Here is a 27527-nt window from a genome sequence, read left to right on the forward strand (position 1 = left end):
GTGATGCTTTTTTTTTAAAGCAAGACAAAATAGTAAAAAGCTAATTGCGGTGCTTTAATTTGTGCAATGGTGAAAAAAAAAGGCAAAATACATTGGGGGAAAAAACCTTGAAAAACCGTGTTCGGTACTTGGCCTTCGGCTTCAGCCAAAAATGTTCAAAATTCAACAAAATCAACAAGAAAGTGTTTCTTTTGAAAAAAGTTTAAATAATTAAATTATTATTTTTATTTTATTATTTTTTGAACTAACAAATGAACGAACGACAACTGAACAAATGAATAAATAAACATCTTGAGTTGATGATAACTCCTGGTGAAAGAGGTTGGGGTTTGTTCACATAGACACGTCCTTGCGATTGACTGCCTTTTTTTATTATTATTGGGCTATGTGCATATACTGTAGATAGATGTCTTTGATTGTTGTGAGTGGCCCCTTACCTAATCACAATTCTGAAAGCAACAAACAAACCCAGCGGTTTTTCTGACCCATTGGTTTAGAAATAAACACACTTCTGCTGGATAATGCTTGTGTTCATCACGCATTTTCATTAAATGTCCCAAATCACCTACGTTACCTGATTTGCCTTATGTATTCTGCTCAGAGAATGGTACATAAAAAACAAACAAACAAATAATTATTATATATAAAATGTGATAAAAACAAGTCTTTTGCCCAATCCATCTTCATCTATGACTCTTCTCATACACAGGTCACCACCCTGGTCAACACCAGTAACAAAGGTCCATCCGGTAAGAAAAAGGGCCGCTCCAAGAAAGCTCATGTGCTGGCTCTGTCTGTGGAGCAGGCTACACATAACTTTCTAGAAAAGGGTGAGCAGATTGCTAAGGATAGCCAGGACCTGAAGGAGGAGCTTATCGCAGCTGTAGAGGACGTTCGCAAGCAAGGTGAGCAGCTTGTTATCACCCTGAGGTACTGTCCCAAACAAAACCTGCTGCTTATTTGTTACGGCGTCCCATAAAGCAACCAAACATATATTAATTATATATATTATTATAAAGGTTGTCTGCTTTTAGCCTGTGTGCTGCAGTTTTCAGACAGCTAAGCTAAAGTTTTCTTTTGCTTTTTCACCTATAAGTCCTGCGTATTATGTACAGCCCTTATCTGGCAGCACATTAAACACTCTCTCTCTCTCTCTCTCTTACCACATTTTCTCTTACCATACACACTGTGTCCCTTTCCAGCACTTTCATGCTCATTGGTTTGGACTGAAGTAAGTGTTTGCTCAGCCAAATTACCTCTATGAAAATGGCAAATAGTTATTGATGGTGTTTCACAGAGCATTCATCATCCCATAAACACAGCCGAGCAGCAATTATGAGGTTGCGAAGACAAGAAAAAATACACTTTTAAACCCCAAATACTAAAATGTATTAGCTGTCATTGTAGTGTATTAATAATAATCTGTTTTCTCTTTTTGTGGTTTGTTTTGAAGAATCTTTGAGGTAATGAATGTGAAATCTTTATTTAATTTGTTTAGTTTGGTGGTGGATTAAATTGCTTGCTAATATAATATTAATGGGAGTCTGGGACAATTCGCTGTCTCTTTCTGGGACTTTAAATATGAACTAATTCAGAGAAAAACAAAGAAGAAAATCAGTGTAAGAGAAATGTCACATTTCTCACATTCATGGGAAACCTGGAAATATTGGGAAATTTTTAAATAAGTTATTTCAGGCATTTAAAAAGTCATAGAAATATAAAAAGATAATTATAATATTATACTACAGTTCCTTTTTCTTTTTTTTGGCAGTCTTGGCAAGAGCACATTTTAAAAATCTTACATAAGGCAGTCTATATTTTACCACAGGTCCGCAGTGAGATATCCTTGTTCACTGAGTTTTTAGAGTAATTTTTGGTGAAAATAAATAAGCGTTATGAGGTACTGCAGGTAAGGGACTGACCGATGGAGACTGAGCCAAGCCCCGGCTGCAGGGGCATAATGAAGTGTGTTAAAATACTCTGTGTGGACCATTAGCAAGCTGACCTTTAACTGGGATGAGGTTAATGAACACAGGTTGGACATAATGGTCCGAGTGGCTTACCACTCCCAAGGCTGACCGTCTGTCGTTAAGTAATTATGTATGTAATTGTCACTTGTGTCCCACAGTTATTGATTTATTCATTTAATGACAATGAAAAATTACTTAGTGAAACTTTTGAACAAAAGACAACCAAAGGATTAGTTCACTTCCAGAATAAAAAAAAGTAATTTACCGATAATTGACTCACTCCTATGTCATCCAATATGTTCATGGCTTTCTTCCTTTAGTCGAAAAGTAATAAAAAAAAAAGTAAAAAAAACAAAAACAAATTCCAGTATTTTTCTCCATATATTGAACTTCAGTAGTGGTCACTGGGTCCAAAGTTCAGTTCAGCTTCAAAGGACTCTACATGACCTCAGCCGAGGAATAAGGGTCTAATTTAGTAATACTATTGGTCATTTTCAAAAAATAAATAAATAAATAAATAATAATAATATGAATATATATATATATATATATATATATATATATATATATATATATATATATATATATATATATATATATATATATATATATATTATATATCATATTTTAACAAGATGCACAAATGCTTGTCTTGCACTAACTCAATCTCACGAATCATGCACTCGTGTACTATTATTATTATTATTATTATTATTATTATTATTATTATTATTATTATTATTATTATTATTATTATAAAATGGTAGATTGTTTAGTTAGATAAGACCCTTATTCCTCGGCTGGGATCTTGTAGAGCCCTTTGAAGCTGCATTGAAACTGCAATTTGCACCTTTAACTCTTGGTCCCTGATAAAGTCTACTATATGGATCCTGGAATGTTTTCTTCAAAAACTTTAATTTATTTTCGACTGAAGAAAAAACACATGAACATCTTGGAAAACATGGGGGTGAATACATTTTCAATTTTTTTTTATTCTGGATGTGAAGTAATTCTTTAAGCTACTAGTAGTAAATTATAAGACCAAACAAACAGACACAACAAAAATGCCAGTCATTTTATACTGCTGCTAGCTGCTCATCACCCTCCCACATGAGGTCTTCAATGCAAAATTCCATATTAAGATATTTCCAAAAAAGTTAAAGTGCATTTTTTTTTTGTCCTGTCCAGCTGGGTTTTTTTTTTTTTTTTTTAATTTAATAATATACTGTATTTTTGTGTTTCAGAAGGACACATGGAGTAAAAAGACAATGCACAAGATGAAAACAGTAATGAGAGTAATGAGAGCTGAGGGTCATCTCAGGGATCAATAGGCTATTCATCTAATGCTGTCCTATTTAAGTTGCTCTTTCAAGGTCCATAAAACCTGGTCAAATCTGTTAATATTCCCATTCATCTCAACATTTTATCAGTCACTGTGTTTTTGTCTTAAATAATACAAAACTAGATGACTCCATCATACCACACATTTCTGTCAGAGTGAGGTGAAAGAATATATATATATATATATATATATATATATATATATATATATGTGTTTTTTTTTTTTCTTTTACTTAGGATTTAGTTTCTCTGGAGAAATAAGCATTGCACTCATTAAATATTGACTTGGTTATCTCTAACATTAACTTTCATTTATTCTAGGTCATCGGATGTTATGTTACAGTCTGGTTCTTTGAAAGAAGCTTTAAAACAGTTTTTAATTTTCAATTTCGATGCCTATAGCATGACCAAACATTGTTGCAAAAATAAGGATTGCTTCACATAGCTTGGATGAGAATTTGCCTGAATGTGTGTGTTCTTTTGACTTGGTTAAATTATACAGGATGGAAATAAGATTATAACCTTCTGTGGTAATCCGTGAAGGTAGAGCTGCCACAGCAGTGCACAGAGCCAGAGGACAGTGCTGACATTTCCCCTGGAAGTGGAGGGGCAGCAGCAAGGCTTTGTTAAGAATAGCTGGCATTCTGTCGTTTCAGTTCATTGTGAGAGAAACGGCAGAACACGCACATATACAAAAGTACAGCCATATTTATTATGTGCACGCAAGTGTTCACCCACACAGAGCAGGTACAGGCTTAAAAACAAATATTCTCTCTTTCCCTAGACTCTGGGAAGTCCGCCTGCCACAATCTTTCTTCTCTTTATATCATTTTCAGATTCAGTGACATTTGCTAATGTCTCAGCCGGGCTCTTTGTAAGCTTTCATTAATCAACTCTGTCCCGCCTGCGGCTCCTGTTCAGATGGAAAGTGGGAGTCCACTTACTGTAGGGTCATTAATAGATTCTGTCAATGAACCTTGAGACAAATTGCTCATTTTTACTTCAGCAAGCATACCACAGTAACATTCTGACAGTCTGAATCAAGCTTCTTTTTCTCAGAAGTATAACACATAAATAGATAGAAAGTGCTGCTTTTGAATACATTAAAGTTCAGGAGGTGCATGGTCATCTAGTACTGTCAATCAAAATGAAAGGGAATTAAAAAGCTGCTTCCATCACTCCTGTGCCAGTCTACAAATGGCTTTTTTGTTCTAGACTTTATTTTCTGCATATTGATCTGCTTTTGTTGTTAAATTGTCATAAAATTCTTCACAGAACTGCAAAAAATATTTTGTAACAGACTACACAAAAACATTTAAGTGGTGTTTTTAAATGTTTTAAGTTTACATAAAATGTAAAATTACATTTCCAGTTGCCTTAAATTATCTCAGTGCTATCTTATAAATATTAATATTTCTCAACTTATACTTATAATCAACTCATATAATGTTGGAAATACACTCATATTTAATATTTTGGGACCCACTTTATATTAAGTGGCCTTAACTACTATGTATTTACATTTTCATTAATAATTTAGTACAATGTACTTATTGTGTACATACATGTTTTCACATTGTACTTATATTTAGTATTTAATTTCTGTAATTACATTTATAATTACACTGTTGACCCATACTTTACACCTTAACCCACCCTTAAACTTACCCATACCTCAAACCCTCTCCCTAACCTTACCCCTATCCCACCTCAATAGTAGCAAAAGTGTTTTACAATACAATATGAACACAATAAGTACATTGTACTTATTTTTTTATGTAAGTACATAGTAGTTAAGGCCACCTAACATAAAGTGGGACCACAGAAACCTTTGTAAATTCTAACATAACACAACATTTAAGTACTAACTTTTGTCCCTCTATGTTAATCTCGTGTAAAATCACAAAAAATAACACTAAATTTCTACATTTATTTTCCTTGTTTTCTGATGCAAAGCATGCTGGGAACTAGAAAACGCAATAATTTTAAGTTCACCTTACTACAACAAAATTTTGAGCTTACAGAACTTATTTAAATTAAGTCCAATGAACTTTAATTATTATTTGAGTGCAATTAACTCATTTCATTTGATTAATGAAATTACTGTTCGGTTTTACAGTGCAGACACCATCAACCCCTTGTACGCTGGTTTCTGAAGTGACTGTTTCACTAATCAGTTTATTTCACTGGTAAACAGATGCACAGCTATAAATAAACTTTTGACATGTCCATGCAGCTTTAGTGAGTTCCGAATTAAAAATGCTACACAGCACAAGGGATTTGCTGTTTTGGTGGAACTCTAAACATATGTTGTTTGCTTTTGTCTTGGTTGTTTTTTGTCTCTGTGTAGGTGAGACGATGCACATGGCCTCCTCAGAGTTTGCGGATGACCCCTGCTCCTCTGTGAAACGTGGCACCATGGTCCGTGCCGCCCGTGCCCTCCTTTCTGCTGTCACTCGCCTCCTCATCCTGGCTGACATGGCTGACGTCATGAGGCTCCTGGCTCACCTCAAGATCGTATGTTTGCTTCTTATTCATTTCTCACTGGCCATTATTTTTCCACAGTTGCAGTTCATGAAATTCATCACAGTGTATTTGTCTATTTCATTTTATTTTTCCATGTTTACCTCCCCACTCTCAGCTAGCCACTATAAACATTATTACTTCTTAACAAGCCAGACCCGCCTCTCAATTGTTGCGATATCCAAGGAGACCTATTTCTAGGGCACAGGAAATGAAATGTATTGTAGTACAAAGAAACTGTCTTTATCTCGAATCCTGCTGTTTATTTGCTTTGCGCATATATTAACTTTGCAACAGACTATTAAAATGCACTTGCTTCTGGTCATCAATTAGGCTCCATATTTCACATTTATATTTATGGTGTAGAATTTAGGCTTTTTTTCTCTTGTATCTTTTTCACATCCATAATCCACAATCCTTCTAGTTCCACTATTTCGATTTTTGTTCCCCACCGGCTATAAAAACACTTTAAAACACTTTTTCTGTTTACCAGTGGCCTCTCTGTTATATAATCATTAAACAAATTTGAGAACTAAGATCTGTGAAACTTAATGGTTGTGAAAAGGAGAGCTTTTAGAGTGTAGGATGAGGTTGAGAAACTTTTAGATTTACCACAAGGGACAAAACACCTCCTTTGTTCTTCTGCTAGTCTCATTACGGAGAGTGAAAACTGTCCCAGGAGAACCAATAATAAGCACAACAAAAGTTAACGGTCACCCAGCCACATCAGTTAAAGTGCTTTTTAGAACTTTTCTACTACTTTTCATTTTATGGATGATGTTTTAAACAGTTGGATGTTTGTATGTGTGTGCGTGTTGATTTGCAGGTGGAAGAAGCTCTAGAAGCCGTCAAGAACGCCACCAATGAGCAGGACTTGGCCAATCGCTTTAAGGAGTTTGGGAAAGAGATGGTCAAACTCAACTATGTTGCTGCTCGCAGACAGCAGGTATTATTAAATATCACAATTGTTATCTATCTATCTATCTATCTATCTATCTATCTATCTATCTATCTATCTATCTATCTATCTATCTATCTATAAAATAAGCAGTAAGGTACAAGAAGCGATGCTGTGTGTAAAGGCCCGTTCACACCAAGCATGATAACTATAAAGATAATGATAAAGATATAGTTCTAAAAATAGTTCTAAGACTATTTTGAAAAAGATAGAGAAACGATATTGTTGGAATCATTTTCATTTTCATTTCATTTTTTTTTTCAGCTGTTGAACGATACAAATCTTGACAGCCAATCAGAATCCATCCTGCTGTAACGAGCTTGAGGATTAAAAGCAGCAGACAGGTGCGCTTAGAATAAACAGACGATAACATTCGCTGGTGTGGACACTAATATCGTTTTCTTTATAATTATCATTCTTGGTGTGAACGCGCTTAGGTCTTTGCTGAAGGGAACCCTTAAAGGGGGGGTGAAATGCTATTTCATGCATACTGAGTTTTTTACTCTGTTAAAGAGTTGGATTCCCATGCTAAACATGGACAAAGTTTCAAAAATTAAGTTGTACGTTTGAAGGAGTATTTCTGTTCCAAAAATACTACTTCCGGTTTATCACAAGTTTCGGAAAGTTTTTTTCGAGTATGGCTCTGTGTGACGTTAGATGGAGCGGAATTTCCTTATATGGGTCCTGAGGGCACGTCTGCCGGAAGAGCGCGCACTCCCGTATAGCACAGCACTGAGAGCACAACAGACTTCATTGATCAGAGCGAGAGCGTCGCGAAATGTCACAAAAGGAGTGTGTTTTTGGTTGCCAGGGCAAGACAACCCTGCACAGATTACCAAAAAAAAAACAGCATTAAGGGACCAGTGGATGGAGTTTATTTTTACAGAGCATCAACGGAGTTGTGCAAGTGTTTTTGTTTGTTCCCTGCATTTCGAAGATGCTTGTTTTACAAACAAGGCCCAGTTTGACGCCGGATTTGCGTATCGTTTATTTCTTAAGGATGATACAATCCCAACGAAAAAGGGTCACGATCGATTGTTGGAACCACATGCGGTGAGTAAAACTGCTTCAAATATCTCTGTGTTATTAACTTAGCTATCGGCGTGTAGGCACATCAAGTAAACAACATGCAACGTTGTCATCAAACTGCATGAGTAAAACTGCTTCAAATATCTCTGTGTTGTTAGCTTAGCTATCGGCGCGTAAGCACATCAAGTAAACAACATGCGATGTTGTCATCAAACTGCACTTTCCACATGTACAGCTTAAAAAAAAAGACGACAAAGAAAGTGGAATTTAGTCATTTTCCAAAACCGCTCAGCAAATATATACAGTTTCAGTACATACCACATAGAGACTGATTGCTGATGCTGCTCTTGTTCAATTTCAGCCTCTGGATCTGATTCTGGATCATAAATATACGCTGAATCTGACTGTTAGCCATGATTTGTTTTGGTTGGTTTTGTCCTCACGGTGTCACAGCTTCCAGACGCGTTCAACGCAAAAGCCTACTGGCGCTCGTGATTCTTTAGCTCCGCCCACACGTCACGCCTCCAGCCACTCGTGTATTTCCGGGAAAAATCGGTACAGATTATCTTTCTCTTATGAATATAATAAAACTAAAGACTTTTTGGAGTTATGAAGGATGCAGTACTACTCTATAGGTACTCAAGATTCACAGGATATTTAGTGAAAACGAGCATTTCACCCCCCCTTTAATAGGCAGGTAAATAGGCTTCAGCTGTGACGCATTAACAACAAAGCATGGACTCTTGTACCTTACTGCTTGGTTACCAAACAATCCAAACCAAACATTTTGTTGATGTTACATTTTTGAAGTAAATTGATTAAATGCAATCCTTCCAATAAAAAGTTACTAACAGTGACAGTAAATGGCAAGATCATCATCTTATGGAGCTCAAATAAAAACAGAATAGGAACTGTTCTCATCCACTGTGACATTTATCTTTTAAAGGCATATGTAATATTTTCTCAAACACATACATCTGCTTTTCTCTCATCAAAATAGATCAATTTGCAGCATAGTGCGAGTTTGCAAGCGTCGTTACTGTGTAAAATGATGAACATACAGTACTAGGGGTGCTCCGATCACGATCGGCCGATCGTTATGCGTATCTCGTCAGTAAAGCCGGTTATTTAATCAGCGGTTAATTCCATCAGGTGCGTGATTTCACATAGAGCAGCTGTTACTACACAGAGCCATTGTTAATAGAGAATATGCGCAAATCCACTTCATTTTCAGCGTTTATTGGCGCATCTTCTCAGTTAACAACGGCTCTGTGTAGTAACAGCTGCTCTATGTGAAATCACGCTCCTGATGGAATTAACCGCTGATTAGAGAACCGGCTTTACTGACGAGATGCGCATTAACGATCGGCCGATCGTGATCAGAGCACCCCTATACAGTACCATACCTGAAACAGAATAAATACAGTAATATTCCTTCCACTCTTTGGAAACTGTTGACCTCCACTCCAGGGTTGCCATGTCTGTGTAAAAAAAATAAAAATGTGTCATGTAACACAACGCAGCCGCAATAGATCTGATGCATGGATCGCTTTTATTTCATTTTTTCCTGTTTTATTCAAAATATTCACAAACATGCTCACTATATTACAAAATATCTCATATTACGATTCTGAAATATGTGCAATTGAATGTATTTCGTCGTTTAAACCCTTTTTATTTCAACCGTTTTGATCTATATCGGGTGATGGGAGCCGTCGTGTTAGTTCCAGCTGAATCCGAGCTGTGGGATTTACAACACGCAAATTCATCCTCTTCTCCCGAAACACGTTAAAGTAGTTCTCCAGTAAACTGGGAGAAGAACAGAGTAAACTGTATAATTACCTAAACGTTCTGTAAATGATATAAATTAAAACATGTAGTCAGATTATATTTGTAAGGATCATTATTGCCGTTTCTATGGACATCAGTGTGTATTTTACAAACTGCAAATGTTTCAGGGACCAGCCAAGACTGATGACACCGGTGTGATCATATGCGTTAAAGGGTTAAAATCACTCTAAAATCATGTTCCAGGGGGTCAGAATTGTCTTCCAGTGGTGGGTCTCGCTTCAACCCACAGACTGAAAAAACAAATAATAATTCTAATAAATAAAAATAAAATAAACAGCCAGCTGCTGCAGTATAAATGTAGCTCAGTTTTGTTGGAACATGGTTCCACTCAGACACTTGCACACATCAAGGTTTCTCCCAGAGATTGTCTATAGGGAGATGAGAAGGTCTGTACTTCTTGCTATTGCAGAAAATGTAACGGAAGTGTTAGCTTTAGCCGCTTTTTCTGCTAATGGTTGCAGGCTTGTCTTCTATTGGCTTTGTTTACATGAAAAGCGTTTCTGAGTTGCAGGAAGTGCATGGCCTCAAAATTAAAGGTGAATGACACCAGCAGGAGACACTCATTATTCGTTACATTAATACAGTTAATTTTGCTGAAATACGTAATACATCGAAGAGTTTTGATATTATATTTATTGTAAATGATGCTAAGGTGGTTGCAAAGTGAAACAACGAACAAGCAGTAATTGTTCTTTTAACATGAATAAAACACAGCTGTTGATCAATATGAATCAAGTACTGGAACTTACCAAGAATATATGTTGCTGTATGTATGTTATATTTGCATATTTATGTTAATTAAATCAAATAAAATGAAACATTAAGCCTATTAGAATGATTTGGTTTTCATTGTAGGTAGGTTTATGACTTTGTATTAACTTTTATAGCATTTTATCCATATGATGAAACTCACAGAGCTTTGAATGCATGAAAGGGTCTTTAATTAATTTTTTCGTGCGATTATGGGATGTCGGTTAAATAACTGATACATAACCCATAGGGTTATAAGTCCATTTAATCTTTAATCTGCTTCACAGTACAGTCGTTTTGTATACCTGTCGAAACACAACAGACTTGCAAATATTTTGCATAGCAAGTTATGCATTTGGACCTCAAAGTATGCAGGTACGAATTGCGACTACTCAAAAAGCCAGTTGCGCCCAATGGAACATCAGTGCGCGAGTCAGGAAGACATAGCAGCAGCCCGCTGAAAAGCAAAAGAAGAAGAGTTAGAGTAATACATGTTTTAGTGCAGAAAAAAGATTTAACGCTAAGATAACTTTGTAGGCTTTGCGGTCTGTGATTGTCTAACAGAATTTGTCAGGTCAACATTAAGTTTTTTTTAAGTCAAATAAAAAGGTGGGCTTTACTCTTCATCCAAGTGATGCAATATTAACAGTCAAAGATTGTTGTTGTTAAGTAAGATGTAAGAATTAGTAATACAATTGACAGCAGTTAGACAATATAAATGACCAACAGTAATATACAGGGATGAAAATCGGATGTGTATCAGCAAATTAGATCTGTGCATTAGATCTTAAAGTGACATGTCTGAAACAGATATCTGTGTATGTGTGTGCCAGGAGCTGAAAGACCCTCAGTGCAGGGATGAGATGGCAGCAGCTCGAGGGGCTCTTAAGAAGAACGCCACTATGCTCTATACTGCCTCCCAGGCTTTCCTGCGCCACCCCGACGTGGCTGCTACACGGGCCAACCGGGACTATGTCTTCAAACAGGTCCAGGAGGCCATCGGGGGCATCTCTAGCTCTGCTCAGGCCACTTCACCCACCGATGAGAAGCACGGGCACGCTGGCATCGGCGAGCTGGCTGCCGCTCTCAATGAGTTTGATGTGAGTACACTCGGTTCAAATATTGTTTATTGCAGCATATGAGGTACGCCGTGACATCATCTGTAAAGTGATGCATTTTGTTCGTTGTTTTTCAATTTCTCAGACTTTCTCCATTTGAAATTTCGTGTGTCTGCTTTGAAGTAAGCTGTTTGTAAATCGTTGTAGTCCCTGTAACGTGCCAACACTGTGGAACCAAGTCCTGTCCCAAACTCGCAACACTGGCAAAACAAAACAAACAAACAGAAAACACCGCTAAGCAAAACCAAACCAATGTAGAAGCAGAACACATATTTAAAATGTATACTTCCAAGTGCCGTCGTCTGTAAATGCACCATTTCGAAAGTAACCATATTGTACCAAAATTGTTGTGTAATTTAACCGAATCAATAGCTCCCTCACTCCACCTCGCATCCTTGTCCTTGTCTGTTATATGCACTACTTTCTTTATATGCTTTATTTTCTTTGCCCTTGAAAACAAGTCATCTTTCTAAAGGCAATCCAGCAGAAACATTAATGGAAAAATATCTAAGAAGTACTTCCTGTGAGAGACGATATTTGGAATGTTAGGCTGCCATCTAGTGGTTATGAAGATGATCCCTAGTACTACTGAAGTTCTACTGTTAATAAATGTTACAACATTTTTTTGATATAATGTAGTAAGTAATGTTGTTGACTTTTTCTTTTTCAAAGTGATATGTTTAAATAGTGATTGACAACAGGTGCTGGACATTTCAGGAGAATATGTGACACACTAAATGGTCAAAAGTATGTATATAAACGGTGTCAAATCTATCTGTATGCTCAAATGATATGAAGACTCATAATGTTAGTAGTTAAGAATAAGTTGTTTTTGTTGCCTGGAGGCAATGCTGTGCCACAATGAGAAGACATTTATCAAGAGAGGCTGTAATTAAAAACATGACTAAAAAACTACGGAAGCTTTGGCACAATAGTGCTTCTAGACAGCAAAAAAACCTAAAAAAACTAAAGCAGGTCCTCATCTAATATATTAAAGATGTTTATTCAATACAAAACATGAACATGATTTTTTTATTATTAATATGCATTTATTTTTTTTATTTTGTTGGCTGAGTGCAGTTCTCCAGACTGCACATCATCTGGTGTACCTCTAGGACATAAGTGTTACCAAGAAACCTTAAACATTTTGACAATTTTATTTCCTTGAGCACTTTGTGCTTGCAAAGTTGAGAGAATGGGTTTATTGCATAATTATTAGCATTTTGCGATTATTTGGACTAATTTAAATTACTAGAACAGGTATTTGACAACATAGGTGTTTTTTAGTTCTATTTTTTTTTTTTTATTCCAATAACTTTTTTTTTTGTTTTTTTTTGAGTTATCTGTATTTTCTGTATAGCAGTAACACTCAGTGGCTGTTTTGGGGTCACTGTTGTTTTATTATTATTTTATATACTATAATAGCATTTACCAATATTTTGATTTAGCTTTTTTATATTTTTAAGTTTAAATTTTAATTTTAGTGTAAGTTTTAATAATTTTATGTGCTTTTGAGTATATGTATAATCATAATTTATTCATAAGCTGTAGTAATTTTAGTAGTTCAACATATTTTCTTTATTATTACATAATTACTAATTTCTAATTACAATGTAATTTCTAATTACATTTCTAATTAGTTTTTTAAAGTTTTCATATATATATATATATATATATATATATATATATATATATATATATATATATATATATATATATATATATATGTATGTTTTGTATTTATAGATAAGTATCAGAGTTTAACTAAAGTACAGTGTAGATTATTTAGCACATATTTGTGAATGCAGTGTATTTTTCTAGAGTATCACACTGTTAGCTATGCAATATTACCATGAGTAAACCACTTAATGGCTGGCAATATGTGCATTCTGACTGATCCAGTGGTAATTGGGGACGGACAGTTTGACAAAGAAAAACAGGGGACAATAGAAGATGGTGGAGTGTTTGGGAAGCCTGTTTCATGGTTTGTGTGAATTTGTTTGCACATAGTCACGTAATGTCTAAAATGCACACTTTTAACAACCAAAAATGTTTTTGTACATTTTAACAATTTGTTCCCTTCATTCAGTGTATTATTTTTTTTTGAGATTGCTGTTTATTGGTAGTCAGTGTAAATGGAGGTTTTCTCACACCTGCTGGACAGCATTAGACTGTGTTTGTGAGTGATGCATTTGGTTCCTGGAAGAGGAATCACAGCTGGAGGTGCGAGACGGGAGACGTCCCGCTAATGAATCTCTGCCTCCCAGACCTCCTGCATTTCTCATGAAGCTCTGAACACACTGTTCAGCCAACATTCACACTCTTATTTATCAGAGTGAATATGCATGTGGAGAGAAATATCCTGACAGAAATGATACATCTGTTTGAAAATTCTGTGTGAAAATGTGTGTCATCTGCTGGGGAATGTTCTTCTTTCATATTCAGTCTGATCTGTTTTGAAGTAAGGTGTGTGTCTGTGTGTGTGTGTGTGTGTGTGTGTGTGTGTGTGTGTGTGTGTGTGTGTGTGTGTCTGTGTGAAGGGTGGGGTTTTGCCCGTGTTATGGCGTGCTGAAATCTGTTACATGCTTTGGAATACAAAAAACCTGTAAAGAACTACTACTGTATGCCTGATATTTCTGTCAGGAACACAACTGGACACAGATGCAGGTTACCTCAAAAGAAAAAACTTCCTCCAATGAACAAAAACAGGCCGGGAAATTAGGAAAAATGTCCAACAGAAAAAGAGACTTCAAATGTCCTTGCAAAAACACCCGGCAGGGGGCGCTCAACGGCGCGGCCGCGATGATAGCGGAGAGGGGAGGAAGCCACGAGCGAGCCAGCGACCGTGCAAAAACTCTTCTGGGAAATGCCGGTGCCCGGTCTAGGAAATGAGGGAGGGGGGAAAAAGAAAAACAAAACAAACCAATAGCAGCAAACAGAGGCACGACAGAACACGGCTTGACAGGATCAGACAAAGTGGATACACGGGGATTGTTGCCGAACAACGATCTGGCACCGATAGGCGCGACAGACGGGAATAAATAGAGCAAGAGATGAACAGACATTGAATTCAGGTGAGCGAGGTCAAACCATTAGAAACGGAAACTGTGATAATGAGGGGGAGGGAGGAACGCCAAAGATAGGTGCAAGACGAGCGATCAAAACCAAAACAAAACACCATGTGCGCACGAAATGCAGACATATACAGAAACACACACACACACACACACACACACAAGAACGGGGTGATCAGACAGTGGACATGACAGTACCCCCCCTCCGACGGACGCCACCAGGCGCCGCAGGAAGGGGCTCACCTCGTCGCCGGTAGAAGTCCTCGACAAGTGTCCGATCCAAGATGTCCCGGGCCGGAACCCAGCTCCTCTCCTCTGGGCCATAGCCCTCCCAGTCCACAAGATATTGAAAGCCCCGACCCCTACGTCGGACATCTAGCAACCTCCGCACCGTATAGACCGGGGAGCCATCCACTAGACGGGGGGGAGGGGGGGTTGGGGCAGATGGAACAAGAGGGGAATAGAACACAGGTTTAACCCTGGAAACATTGAAAACAGGGTGCACCCGACCAAGCGTGGTAGGGAGCTTGAGCTGCACCGCCGCCGGACTCAGGACCTTCGTGATCCGGTATGGGCCAATGAACCTGGGTGCCAACTTGCGTGAGGCTACCCTGAGAGGCAGGTCCTTGGTAGAGAGCCATACCCTTTGACCACACACATAGCGGGGAGCAGGAGTTCGGTGACGGTCGGCCGCTGCTTTAGTCCGCCTATTAGCCTGGGCCAAGGCCGCCTTGGCCCTCTTCCAGGTGCGGCGACACCGTCGGACAAAGGCCAAAGCAGACGGGACCGCAGCCTCGGGTTCCTGTGTGGGAAACAAGGGAGGTTGATAACCGACAGAACACTGGAATGGGGACATACCTGTGGCAGAAACAGGAAGGGAGTTATGGGCGTATTCTACCCAGGACAGCTGTTGACACCAGGAGCCGGGATTGTGGGATGCCAGGCAGCGAAGAGAACGTTCCAAATCCTGGTTTGCCCGCTCGGACTGCCCGTTGGTCTGGGGATGGAATCCTGAAGACAGACTCGTAGAGGCCCCGATCTGCCGACAGAATTCCCTCCAAAACCGAGAGACAAACTGGGGACCCCTATCAGAGACCACGTTGACCGGAAGACCATGAATCCGGAATACATGATCAACCATCACCTGAGCAGTCTCTTTGGCTGAGGGGAGCTTGGGAAGGGGAATGAAATGGGCCGCCTTAGAGAAACGGTCCACCACCGTAAGAATGACGGTGTTACCCTTGGATTCCGGAAGGCCAGTGACAAAATCAAGGGCCAAATGTGACCAGGGGCGGGAAGGGATGGGCAATGGGTGGAGCAGACCAACGGGAGGCGCGTTGGAAGTCTTGTTCTGAGCGCACACCGAGCAGGCAGCCACGAACTGCCTGACATCCTTGGCCATGGATGGCCACCAGAATCGCTGACGGATGGCAGCCAGCGACCTCCGGACTCCTGGATGACAGACTAGCCTGGATGAGTGACCCCACTGGATGACTTCAGAGCGCAACTTGGTGGGAACAAACAGATTACCCGCTGGGCACCCCTTCGGCACAGGCCCCTTAAGTAGGGCCTCCTCTACTCGTCTCTCGATGTCCCAAGAGAGGGATGCCACCACCACCCCTTTGGGCAAGATAGTGTCTGCTGACTCCCCTCCCCCAGGAGCCTCGAAGAGACGAGAAAGAGCATCGGGCTTAACATTCTTTGACCCGGGCCTGTAAGACAGTGAGAAATTGAACCGGCCAAAGAAGAGGGCCCAGCGAGCCTGTCGAGAGGTCAGCCTCCTGGCCGAACGGACATACTCGAGGTTCTTGTGATCCGTCCAGACCAGGAAGGGCTGAGCCGCGCCCTCCAACCAGTGACGCCACTCCCCCAAAGCCAGCCTGACCGCCAACAACTCCCGATTACCTATGTCGTAATTCCGTTCTGGGGGACTCAGGCGGTGGGAGAAGAAGGCGCAGGGATGCACCTTTCCATCCTCGTGCGACCGCTGAGATAGGACCGCGCCCACTCCGACATCGGAGGCATCCACCTCAACAATGAATTGCCGTTCAGGGTCTGGAATAGACAAGACAGGAGCAGAGATAAAACGGGACTTTAATCTATCAAAGGCCTCCTGTGCCCCAGTATTCCACTTGAACGGTACCTTGGGAGAGGTGAGTGCCGTTAAAGGTGCAGCAATCTGACCAAAGTTCCGGATGAACCGCCGATAGAAGTTGGCAAACCCCAGGAACCGCTGCAGAGCTTTACGAGAGTCAGGAGCTGGCCACTCGGCAACGGCCCTTACCTTACAGGGGTCGGCTTTGATCTCCCCCGCAGAAACAACGAACCCCAGGAACGGAACCGACTGGGCATGGAAGACGCACTTCTCCGCCTTAACATAGAGCTGGTTCTCCAGCAGCCGTTGTAACACCTGGCGAACATGCTGAGTGTGTACCTGCAGAGATGGGGAGAATATCAAGATATCATCAAGATACACGAAGACAAAGCGATTCACCATGTCTCTCAACACGTCATTAACCAGGGCCTGGAAGACAGCTGGGGCATTGGTCAGACCGAATGGTAGGACCCGGTACTCAAAGTGTCCCGTAGGTGTGTTGAAAGCTGTCTTCCACTCATCCCCCTCACGTATGCGAATAAGGTGATAGGCATTCCGAAGGTCTAGCTTGGTGAAGACCTTGGCTCCCTGCAATAACTCAAAGGCAGATGACATTAGAGGCAAGGGGTACCTGTTTTTAATAGTGATGTCATTCAGGCCTCGATAATCTATACAAGGACGCAAGGAGCCGTCCTTCTTCTTGACAAAGAAGAACCCAGCACCTGCAGGAGATGAAGAGGGTCGGATGAGACCGGCTTTGAGGGATTCATTAATATATTTGTCCATGGCCTCTCTTTCAGGGCCTGAAAGGGAAAACAAGTGACCCTTGGGCGGAGAAGTGCCTGGGAGGAGCTCAATGGCACAGTCATAAGGGCGATGTGGAGGTAAGGAGGTGGCCCGGGACTTACTAAACACCTGGCACAGGTCGTGGTACTCCACCGGGACCCCCTTCAAATCAGCAGCCTCCACCTGCAAGACAGGACACACAGACACAGGAAAAGAGGCAGCACCCAGACAAGACGCAAGACAAAACTTACTCCAAGACAGGACAGAGTTGTTGGACCAATCCACGTGAGGGCCATGTTGCACCAACCACGGGTGCCCCAGAACTATGGGAGCACTCGGGGATTCAAGAAGGTACAGCGTGGTCACCTCCCGGTGATTGCCCGAGACTATAAGATTAACAGGGGGAGTGGCATATGAGACAGTGGTTATTAAAGTGCCATTCAATGAACGGGCAGGAATAGGTTTGGGAAGAGGAATGGAAGGAATTCCCCAACGGGTGGCTAGAGAGAGGTCCATAAAGTTGCCCTCAGCTCCCGAGTCAACCAGTGCTGTACAGGAGTTAAGGACACCACCAAACTGAATAGAGACAGGAAGGAGAGTGCGAGAGGAGGGGGGATGTAATAAAGGGGTAGCGCTCACCAGGATCCCCCTCTTTACTGGTGAGCCTTGACTTTTAGTGGACAGCCCACTGCGAAGTGACCTGATTTGCCGCAATACAGACATAGTCCTAGGGCGAGGCGTTGCTGCTTTTGTTGAGGAGTGAGCCGAAGGCGCCCCACCTGCATAGGCTCAGGCTCAGTGGTTTCTGTGGGGGAGACAGATGACGACTCCTCAGTCCTCCAGGGTGCACGAACTGCCAGGCGCTGACGACGGCGGTGAAGGCGACCCTCGATGCGCAACGCCATGTTAACCAGATCGTCAAAGTCACGTGGCAGGTCCTGAGTGGCCAGCTCATCCTGGATGTCATCCTCTAGCCCAGCACGGAACATAGCTCGACAGGCCCCCTCATTCCAGTCGCAGGTCGCTGCAAGAGTCTTAAAATGAATGGCATAGTCCGTCACTGAGCGACCCGCCTGACGGAGCCGTGCTAGCTGGTCAGCCGCTTCCTGACCTCTTGCAGAGCGGTCGAACAGTCTCTCCATCTCCTGGCGGAAATCTTTAAAAGAAGCACAACAGGGAGCTTTGGTCTCCCAGACGGAGGTTCCCCAGTCTCTGGCCTTGCCGGTCAGAAGAGTCAAAACAAAAGCCACTTTGGACATCTCAAGTGCGTATGTGCGTGGCTGCAAGGCAAACACCACAGAACACTGGGACAAGAAGGCCCGGCAGGAATTGGGGTCCCCATCATAGGGTGGTGGGTTATTGCATCGGGGCTCAGGCTCATGGTGAGAAAGATGGTGAACTGCACCACCCTGAGGAGCCTCTCGTTGCAGCTCTTGGATCCGGTTGGTCAACTCAGCCACTTGGTTGGCTAAGAACTCCATCTCCCTTGTGGTATTCGTGAGTCTGGCTTCGTGTTGGCCCAAAAGAACACCCTGCTGGGTGACTGCGGTTCTGACAGAGTCTGTACCTGCTGTGTCCATCTTGGCCAGATCGTTCTGTCAGGAACACAACTGGACACAGATGCAGGTTACGGTGCAGGACCAATTTATTCAAAAACCTCAAAAGAAAAAACTTCCTCCAATGAACAAAAACAGGCCGGGAAATTAGGAAAAATGTCCAACAGAAAAAGAGACTTCAAATGTCCTTGCAAAAACACCCGGCAGGGGGCGCTCAACGGCGCGGCCGCGATGATAGCGGAGAGGGGAGGAAGCCACGAGCGAGCCAGCGACCGTGCAAAAACTCTTCTGGGAAATGCCGGTGCCCGGTCTAGGAAATGAGGGAGGGGGGAAAAAGAAAAACAAAACAAACCAATAGCAGCAAACAGAGGCACGACAGAACACGGCTTGACAGGATCAGACAAAGTGGATACACGGGGATTGTTGCCGAACAACGATCTGGCACCGATAGGCGCGACAGACGGGAATAAATAGAGCAAGAGATGAACAGACATTGAATTCAGGTGAGCGAGGTCAAACCATTAGAAACGGAAACTGTGATAATGAGGGGGAGGGAGGAACGCCAAAGATAGGTGCAAGACGAGCGATCAAAACCAAAACAAAACACCATGTGCGCACGAAATGCAGACATATACAGAAACACACACACACACACACACACACACAAGAACGGGGTGATCAGACAGTGGACATGACATTTCATGTTTGCATAATGGTGCTGCATACTTAAAGTAAGGTTCAATTACAGTTTTTATATCAGTAAGTCTCGAGCGACAGGCTATGTCAGTAAATATGTTAATATTTTAAATATATTACTAGTTTGTACAATATTTGCCTTTATATTTAATACCATTTTACCCAGGCATATTATACATATTTTATATATTATTAAAATTAAAAGTCACCTTCCTGTGTCCTTGCACATAACTGAGTTTACTGGTGTTACAAGATCAATACAAGTTAAAATCTTTATTACTTTGTACAGCAAATATAAGTAAATTTAATTTTGTTAATTTTGTTACTCTAGTTCCAACTTTTAAGTATTGTGAGTATCTTTCAAAACTTTATTTATTATTATTATTATTTTTTTTTTTTTTACATTTATCCCATTGCAATGCCTTGTCCGATAGTCTTCCCTTGTAAATGTTTTCATTTCTTTTTAAAAACTAGGGGATGATTCCAAATGACTTTCTGTGGTAACTGACGACACCTCACAGATGCTGTCGATAGAGCTTGACTGGTTTTGAACCCATAACACTGGGCAAAACGACTGAGTAAACTGAAGATAAATCAAAATACTTTTATCTTATTGGGTTTATCGTATTGAATCTTATTGGCACACAATTCTAGAGTCAGTTGTAATTATGATTATAAATAAATGCTTATTATTATTATTATTATTATTATTATTATTATTATTATTATTATTATTATTATTATTATTATTCATTACTGTTTGAAAGTTTGGGGTTGGTAAGATTTTTTTTTTAATAATTTTTTAATCTCTCTTTTATGCTCAACATGGCTACATTTATTCTATATTTATAACTCTGTTTTCTAGTGTAATTTAACAATGTTATTTATGTTTTTAATGGTAATACTAAATTTTCAGCAGCCATTATTCCAGTCTGCATTGATCCTTCAGAGACCATTATATTATATTATATTATATTATATTATATTATATTATATATTATATTATATTATATTATATTATATTATATTATATTATATTAATACTGAGAACTGTCAATAAAGATACTTCTTATTCAAGCATCATGCAGTTAGCTTTTGCAACATGAGAACGTCAGGCATTTATTCAATGTGAGCCCTGCAAACTTACTCTCTTACAAGCACAATCGAACCCATAGCAGCCTGCTCAGTGAACAATATGGCTTTACATCATTTTGATGATAGACCAACATTGAGCATTACATGATCGCAGCAGCCTTCGTTGAGTAGCATCCACACACACACACACATACACACACACACACACACACACACACATACATTCATGCCTGTTGTTTTCCTCAGAGTGTATTCCTTGTTCAGTTTTGACCTACAGGACGTCGTCTCTGGGCGAATTGAACAGAGCATCAAAGGAACTGTCTATCCCCCATACAGCCATTTGTTTACCAGCGTGCTCCAGTCTTGAAAACAAATCAGTGTCTTGAGCATGTGGGTTTCTCTCCATTAAAGAGCCTGTTTAGTTTTCTCATTAGTGCAGAAGAGAGAAGATGGACTGCGGTTCCAATTGCAATTGCTGCTGCTGCTTTTATTATTTGCTTTGAAAATGATTACATATGCAGTAATTTTCACTTCTAAGCCTGCTATGATGTCATGCTGTCATGCTGAGGATTATTAGAATGTGTTTTTAGAGTGCTGACTGGTTTTATGGAGTGACGCAGTTTGTCTGGCCACAGACACCTTTGGTCAGACTGTGCAGATCACACAGTAAACAGTAGGGGGCAGTGTTGCACCACACCAGAAATCCCTCTCAGACTGAACAAGTGTGATTCATGTTGCTTCTTTCACGTCGTCTTTGGTTTGGTAGTCACAGACCAGACTGGCACTCGAAGCTCTGTATTGATATTGTATCTCAGTGAGGATTGGTATTGATTGAGTGTGTGGTGACCTTCTCAGTGACCATCTTATCTACTCAGAGGAGCCCACCGTGAAAATACCCATCATCAGCACTCCTGTGTTCTGCAGTATTATCTAATATTCTTCATCCCTTCCTTTGTAAATGTGGTCCCTTAACCATCGTTCCCTCCCCTTTTCCTTTCTTCCTTCCTATTTTATTCCTCCTCTTTTATTTCCTTCTGTTTTTCCCTTCCTTTCTTCATTGGTTTCGTTATTCCTTATTTCCATCCTCCAGTTCTTCCCTCCTCCCTTCCTTTATTGTTTTTTTCTTTCCTCTTCATTTCTTTGTACCTTCTTTCTTTGCTTCTTAATTTCTGTTTTTCTATCCTCCAGTTTGTCCTTCCTTCCTCCATTTTTTTTTTTTTTTTTTTTACATTTACTTATACTGTACATTTAGTAATTTAGCAGATGCTTTTATCCAAAGCAACTTACAGTTGAGGTCAATGGAAGCAAAATTTAAATCAACAAAAGAGCAAAGATATATAAGTGCTATAACAAATCTCAGTTAGCCTAACAAAATACACATTTTTTTTTTTTAAATTATATAATAAATAAATGTAAACAGACAGGATAGAAAAAGAATAGAGCAAGCTACTGTTAGAAGCCTTTTTATTTATTTTTTTATTTTTATTTTTTTTGCTTTTTGGTAATAATAATAAATCAAAATAAAACAAAAAGACAGAGTACAAAAATAATAGAGAAGCTCAGGCTTAGTTGGATTTTTAAGAAAACAATTTAATAATGCTCATTTATAATGTTTAATTTAAATATATTTAATATACTCTTTCTTCCCCTATTATTCTGTGCTTCTTTTCTTATCTTAACCCTTACTTCATTGTTTCCTTCCCTCATTTCATTTTTTAATTACTTCATTCTTTTAATTACTTTCTGCATTTGTGTCTGCCTTCCCTAGTAAAAAAAAAAAAAATGTATATTTATTATAAATATATTTAAATGTATTTGAAATACATTTATTTAATTTAAAGTATACTACAGGTACATATGTACTTAATAAAATAGACTGCAACTGTACTTTTACTAAACTGATATACTTAAAGTATGCTAAATTAAAACAACTAATTTTGTACATAATGCACTTTAATTGTCCGAAAGAGGTGCTGAAGTCCGATAAAAGAGATATTTAGTGTATTTCATTGTGCTAAAGTGGAACTATTGTAAGTATACTTCAGGTATACTTAGACCAATATATACCACTATACAAGACCAATATAATGCAAAGATCATACAATCCTCATCAAAAGTGACATTAAACACATTTTAGACTTAATATTAAGAAAAGTGCAAATAAAATGTGATTATAATATTTAATCAGTAAGTCTCGAGTTATCTGTCAGTAAAAATCTTAATAGATTTGAACTATACTAAGTATGAAATGTATTTTAAATATATTACTTTTTTACTAGGGTAATTTCCTTCCCTCCTTTGTTTTCTTTTTTGTTGTTGTTTTATTTATTTTCTTCTTCCTTCTTCCTGTATTCTTTCATTTATTCATTTTGCATCCCTCCCTCCTTATGTTTCTTTTGCTTCCTTGCTCTGTTGTTTTTTTTTTGTTGTTGTTGTTTTTTGTTTTTTTTTGCCTTTTTGCCTTTTTAAAAATTCCCCTCCCACAATAATTTCAGGTTGCTGATGGAAGTGCTCTGGGAAAAGACCCCCCTCTGGCTTACACACACACACACACACACACACACACACACAGACAGACAGTATCTATAACAAAGAAGTTGTCATCCTTTATTATTTTTCCAATGTGTCTTTGCCCCTCTGGATTTTAGAATATAAATTAAGTGTAGCTGTTACGTGTACGTGTGTGTGTGTGTGTGTTGTCAGTGCATGACCCTTCCTCGTGGTTTCTTAAAAGTGGTTATTGTAGCTCAGGGCTGCCAGGAAATAATCTCTTTGTCAGAATTGTCTCATTTCATGACCCATTCACATCTTCTACGGTGTCACTTCCTGTGTAAAATGATGGAAAATCCAAAGTGGAGAGGACCCCCTGCTATTGGATTAATCTGTAGTACAAAAGTACCTGTCAAATTAACACTCACACCTGACAGACCACCAATGGGGCATGTCAGATGAGCTTTCAGTGCTCCTTAAATCATCTTATGTCAGCACACAGTGACATAGAATAAATAATATTTATATACAGGCCAGTACACAACCTATACCAAACACATACACACACACACACACACACACACACACACACACACACACCTGTTTCAGTGTTGAATTGATATTGGCTGATGAGAGCAATAGCCTGATTGAAAAGTCATTTACATGTTAAAACTGTAAACAAATTAAACATTTAAATGAGAAAGATATGGTTGGTTCCCGGCTCATAAAAGTCATCAGAGGGATGTTGGAAGAATTGGCAAAAGAATTGGGAAGTGATGACAAAAAAAAAAAAAAAAAAAAAAAACATACATGGTCAGTTGGGTGCTGAAATGTTCATGTTTAATCATGCTCATGCTAGTGTAAACCTCAGTGTCTTGCACACATGCAGACATGCACACATACAATTGTGCACAGGGAGCAGGGAAAGCTAATATATGGATATGTATTCATTGCATTTTTTTCCTTTTTTTTCTCTTTTTGGATCTTGAGAGGGTACTTAAAATGATTTAAGATGACTAGGGGCAATTGTTATGGCTTATATTGATTATAGCTTCATTGCATATTGTAGTCATCTGGAGTCAGACATAGATGGAGGACATGTCTACAAACACCCACACAGCAAAATCCCACCTTTTTATCTCTAAAAGTTTCAAATGTATGCCTGTTTTGGGCCTGGGTGTGTAGACTTTAGGATTAGAGTGGATTAAACAGACACAGCAGTGGGTTTACTAGTGCATGCCTAGTTCCTCAGACCTGGGCTTTCTGGTTCTCTTCTTCCTGCAGAGGAGCCAAACCCTTTCACAGAGGTTACCCAAAATCAATATATGTCTCTCTTTCTGTGTGCTGAACATATTTAGTTATTTATAGGCCAAAGAGCAAAACCCCTTAATCTCGGCTACAGTATGGTTCTCTGAATAACAGATATTAGAATTGGAGTTTAGTTTTTTTTCTTTTTTTATAGTTAACTGTAAAGACTGTTTACTTATTATTAAAACATCTAAGCTTCACATGAAACACCTAAAGACCACGTTTTCTTATTTAAAGAATAAACCAACAAATAAAAATGTAATATTTAGTTCAAATTTACTTAGGTCAAGATATATTCTCTGAAAACAATTCTTATGTTGCTTTGCTTCCCACATGTCTGTTTTGTTTTTGAAGATATTTGCAGAAAATAAAGCAAGAGTGTTCTCAAACCATCAAGCTGTATTCGGATAGTGTGACTGCTATGCCATGGCATTTATTAGTTCACCTAGGTTTAGCAGCCCTAACTGTCAAATTAAATCAAAATGAACTGTAGGGCCCTATGGGGTCCGTTTTAAAGCGGGATTTGTACTTTCGCCTGGCTCCGCTTCTCAAGCCTCTGCTGACTGCATGCACACTGTCCCAAAAGAATGAGGCTTTTATACTTGTCGCATTTGCCGTTGTACTATCTTTGATAATATATATAGCTCCTCGTTAGTATAGTGGACTGGGGTTCAATTCCTTGACGGGGAGAGCATGGGAAAACATGGGTCCCAAGGCCAAACCAGTTGAGAACTGGTTAGATGTTGACCCACACCAGCAGGTATCTTTTAAAGCTGTCTGGTTTCACACTGTTTTCTTATGCAGTGCAGCAGAGAGGGTCTTTTAAAAGGTTTTCCTGTCTGAAACTGGCTCTTCAAGCACTTTTTAAAAGGAACAGCGATATTTGTGCGAAGAATACATTTGATGCTGGCGCATACTTTATTCTGGTCAGGATGCAGCAGAATATTGCACATAATCTAAAAAATGATATTTTTTTACTTTTTTTTCAAAGAGGTTTGATCTATAGAAGTGTTTTGAAAACATTTATCTTTTGACTTGCAGGTAAAAAAAGAAAATAAAAAAAATAAGATGCAAGAATGTTTATAAAGAAATAATGCAGAAATGACAGTTATGAATTTTAGATTGCTACAGAGGAACAACATATGTTTTGTGAGCACCAAATTAGTATATACGAGTGACTTATAAAGGATCATCTGACACTGAAGACTGGTGCAATGGATGCTGAGAATAATAAGGCTGAATTTTGCCTGTCCTCACAGTGTAAAATCAGCATGTCTTGTTCTGTGAGTATGCGATTCTTTTCACATGGGACATTTTAACCTTGAGTGTGTGGAACTCTCATTAGCATTCATTGGATACCACTATATTCTTAAGGCCTTCGTGTGATACTGTCCTAGTCAGTGCACCTTTTGGGATGGCTTTCACATCTTCCCCTTCACGCTGCTTTGCCTCAAAGTCAAGGTCATTTGTTCAGGGATTACAGGAAGCCAGTGTACCCACTCGTATGTTTCTGGAACAGCCATTGAGCTGAGACCAGTACGAGTGTGGAGCCTAGGCCAATGCTAAACCTTCCCGAACCGAGTGAGGAGAAGAGATTGGACAGGGATATTGAGCTCACTGCTTGGTTCTTGCCAAATGCAAATGCAGCTTCTTTTCCTGGCAGCGTGTCCAAGGCTTTCTTTGTGAAAGTTTCCCATGTCTCTTCACCAACCCAGGTAAAGGAACTTTATTCGGGAATATATGTATACAGCCCCCCTGGGATGCTAGGCAAAAGCTGGAAAAGAGATTACCAGCACCAGGGCCCAATTTTATCTCCTTTTTGCAAAGCTTTTTTCTCTTAAATCACTAGAGTAATGCAAAATACCCAAACCCTGCGGTCACAACGGAAATCTACAAACCTCCTTTTTTACTCAAAATGTTTGTTGTAGAATATTTAACAGAAAGATAGTGAAGCCAAGACCTTTTTTTAAGTCCATGTTGTACAACATCAGAGCTGATTTATGTTTTTTACGTGGCTGTTTTTTGGTAACAGAGGAAACATATTATTGCATTCTGTATGGATTGGCAGTATAAATGTCACTGACTACACATCTCAAGTGATATATTTGGCATGTCAGCTTATCGTGTAACCTAACATAAAAGGACCCCGTCTGCTCTTGAATTATTTCAGTCATATAAATCACACTGCCTTGGCCTTCCATATCTCTTTTCAAATAGAATATCAATCATGTTTTTGAGGTGTGCCCAGCATATTGATTGCTATTGATTTCATTGGCATATTTCATCTGAGTGCATGTGCGATGTAAGTTCAGGCATGTTCTCAAAGACTTGTGGGACTGAACATTCCAGCACTCTTGGTTGCAGTGAAGGTGTGAGACCAATATCCTCCCAGACTATATCTGTCTACCTGCCTATCTGTCTGGCCATGTCTAATTGACACATTTTAACATGTAAGTTGTGTGTGTGTGTGTGTGTGCCTGAATGTGAGCATTGTCTTTGGGCCAACACTAGTTTTATTGCTTTTCCTTCACAATGTCAGCGAGCAAGGCCACATCATCAAGTTGTCATTCCCAAAGCAACACTCATCTCGCGAGTTCACAAACAACACATCCTTCTTTTCCACATTGCTGTCAAACTCACCTCAATGCACAGAGGAACTAATGTCAGATGTCGTTCTCCTTTCTTCTGATATCACAGATTTTATTTGGCTTAATAGACATCATTTTACTGTAAGAATCCCCAGGCGTTCAGTGCAAGGTTGGCCAAAATTTAGAATCTGTGTGTCATTCTCTGATCTCTAGTGTTCTATCTATTGTTCTATCATTTAAAGACTTTAAACTTCAGGTCATTTAAACTTTTTTTTTTTTTTCTTTAGAAACTTTCAAAC

The 27527-nt window shown here is 39.4% G+C and overlaps 1 protein-coding gene across 1 annotated transcript; it reads left to right on the plus strand.

Moving 5' to 3' along the window:
- Positions 1-664: 664 nt before the first annotated feature.
- Positions 665-11801, plus strand: LOC113081384 (catenin alpha-2-like; the record flags this gene model as incomplete). The annotated part of the gene is made up of 4 exons (XM_026253491.1): positions 665-905; positions 5662-5828; positions 6661-6780; positions 11256-11801. Coding segments are annotated over 4 exons (837 nt in total), but the record flags the coding sequence as incomplete, so codon positions are not given.
- Between the last annotated feature and the right edge of the window lie 15726 nt (positions 11802-27527).

This window comes from Carassius auratus, unplaced genomic scaffold (assembly GCF_003368295.1).
Source record: "Carassius auratus strain Wakin unplaced genomic scaffold, ASM336829v1 scaf_tig00034075, whole genome shotgun sequence".
Classification (NCBI taxonomy): Eukaryota; Metazoa; Chordata; class Actinopteri; order Cypriniformes; family Cyprinidae; genus Carassius; species Carassius auratus.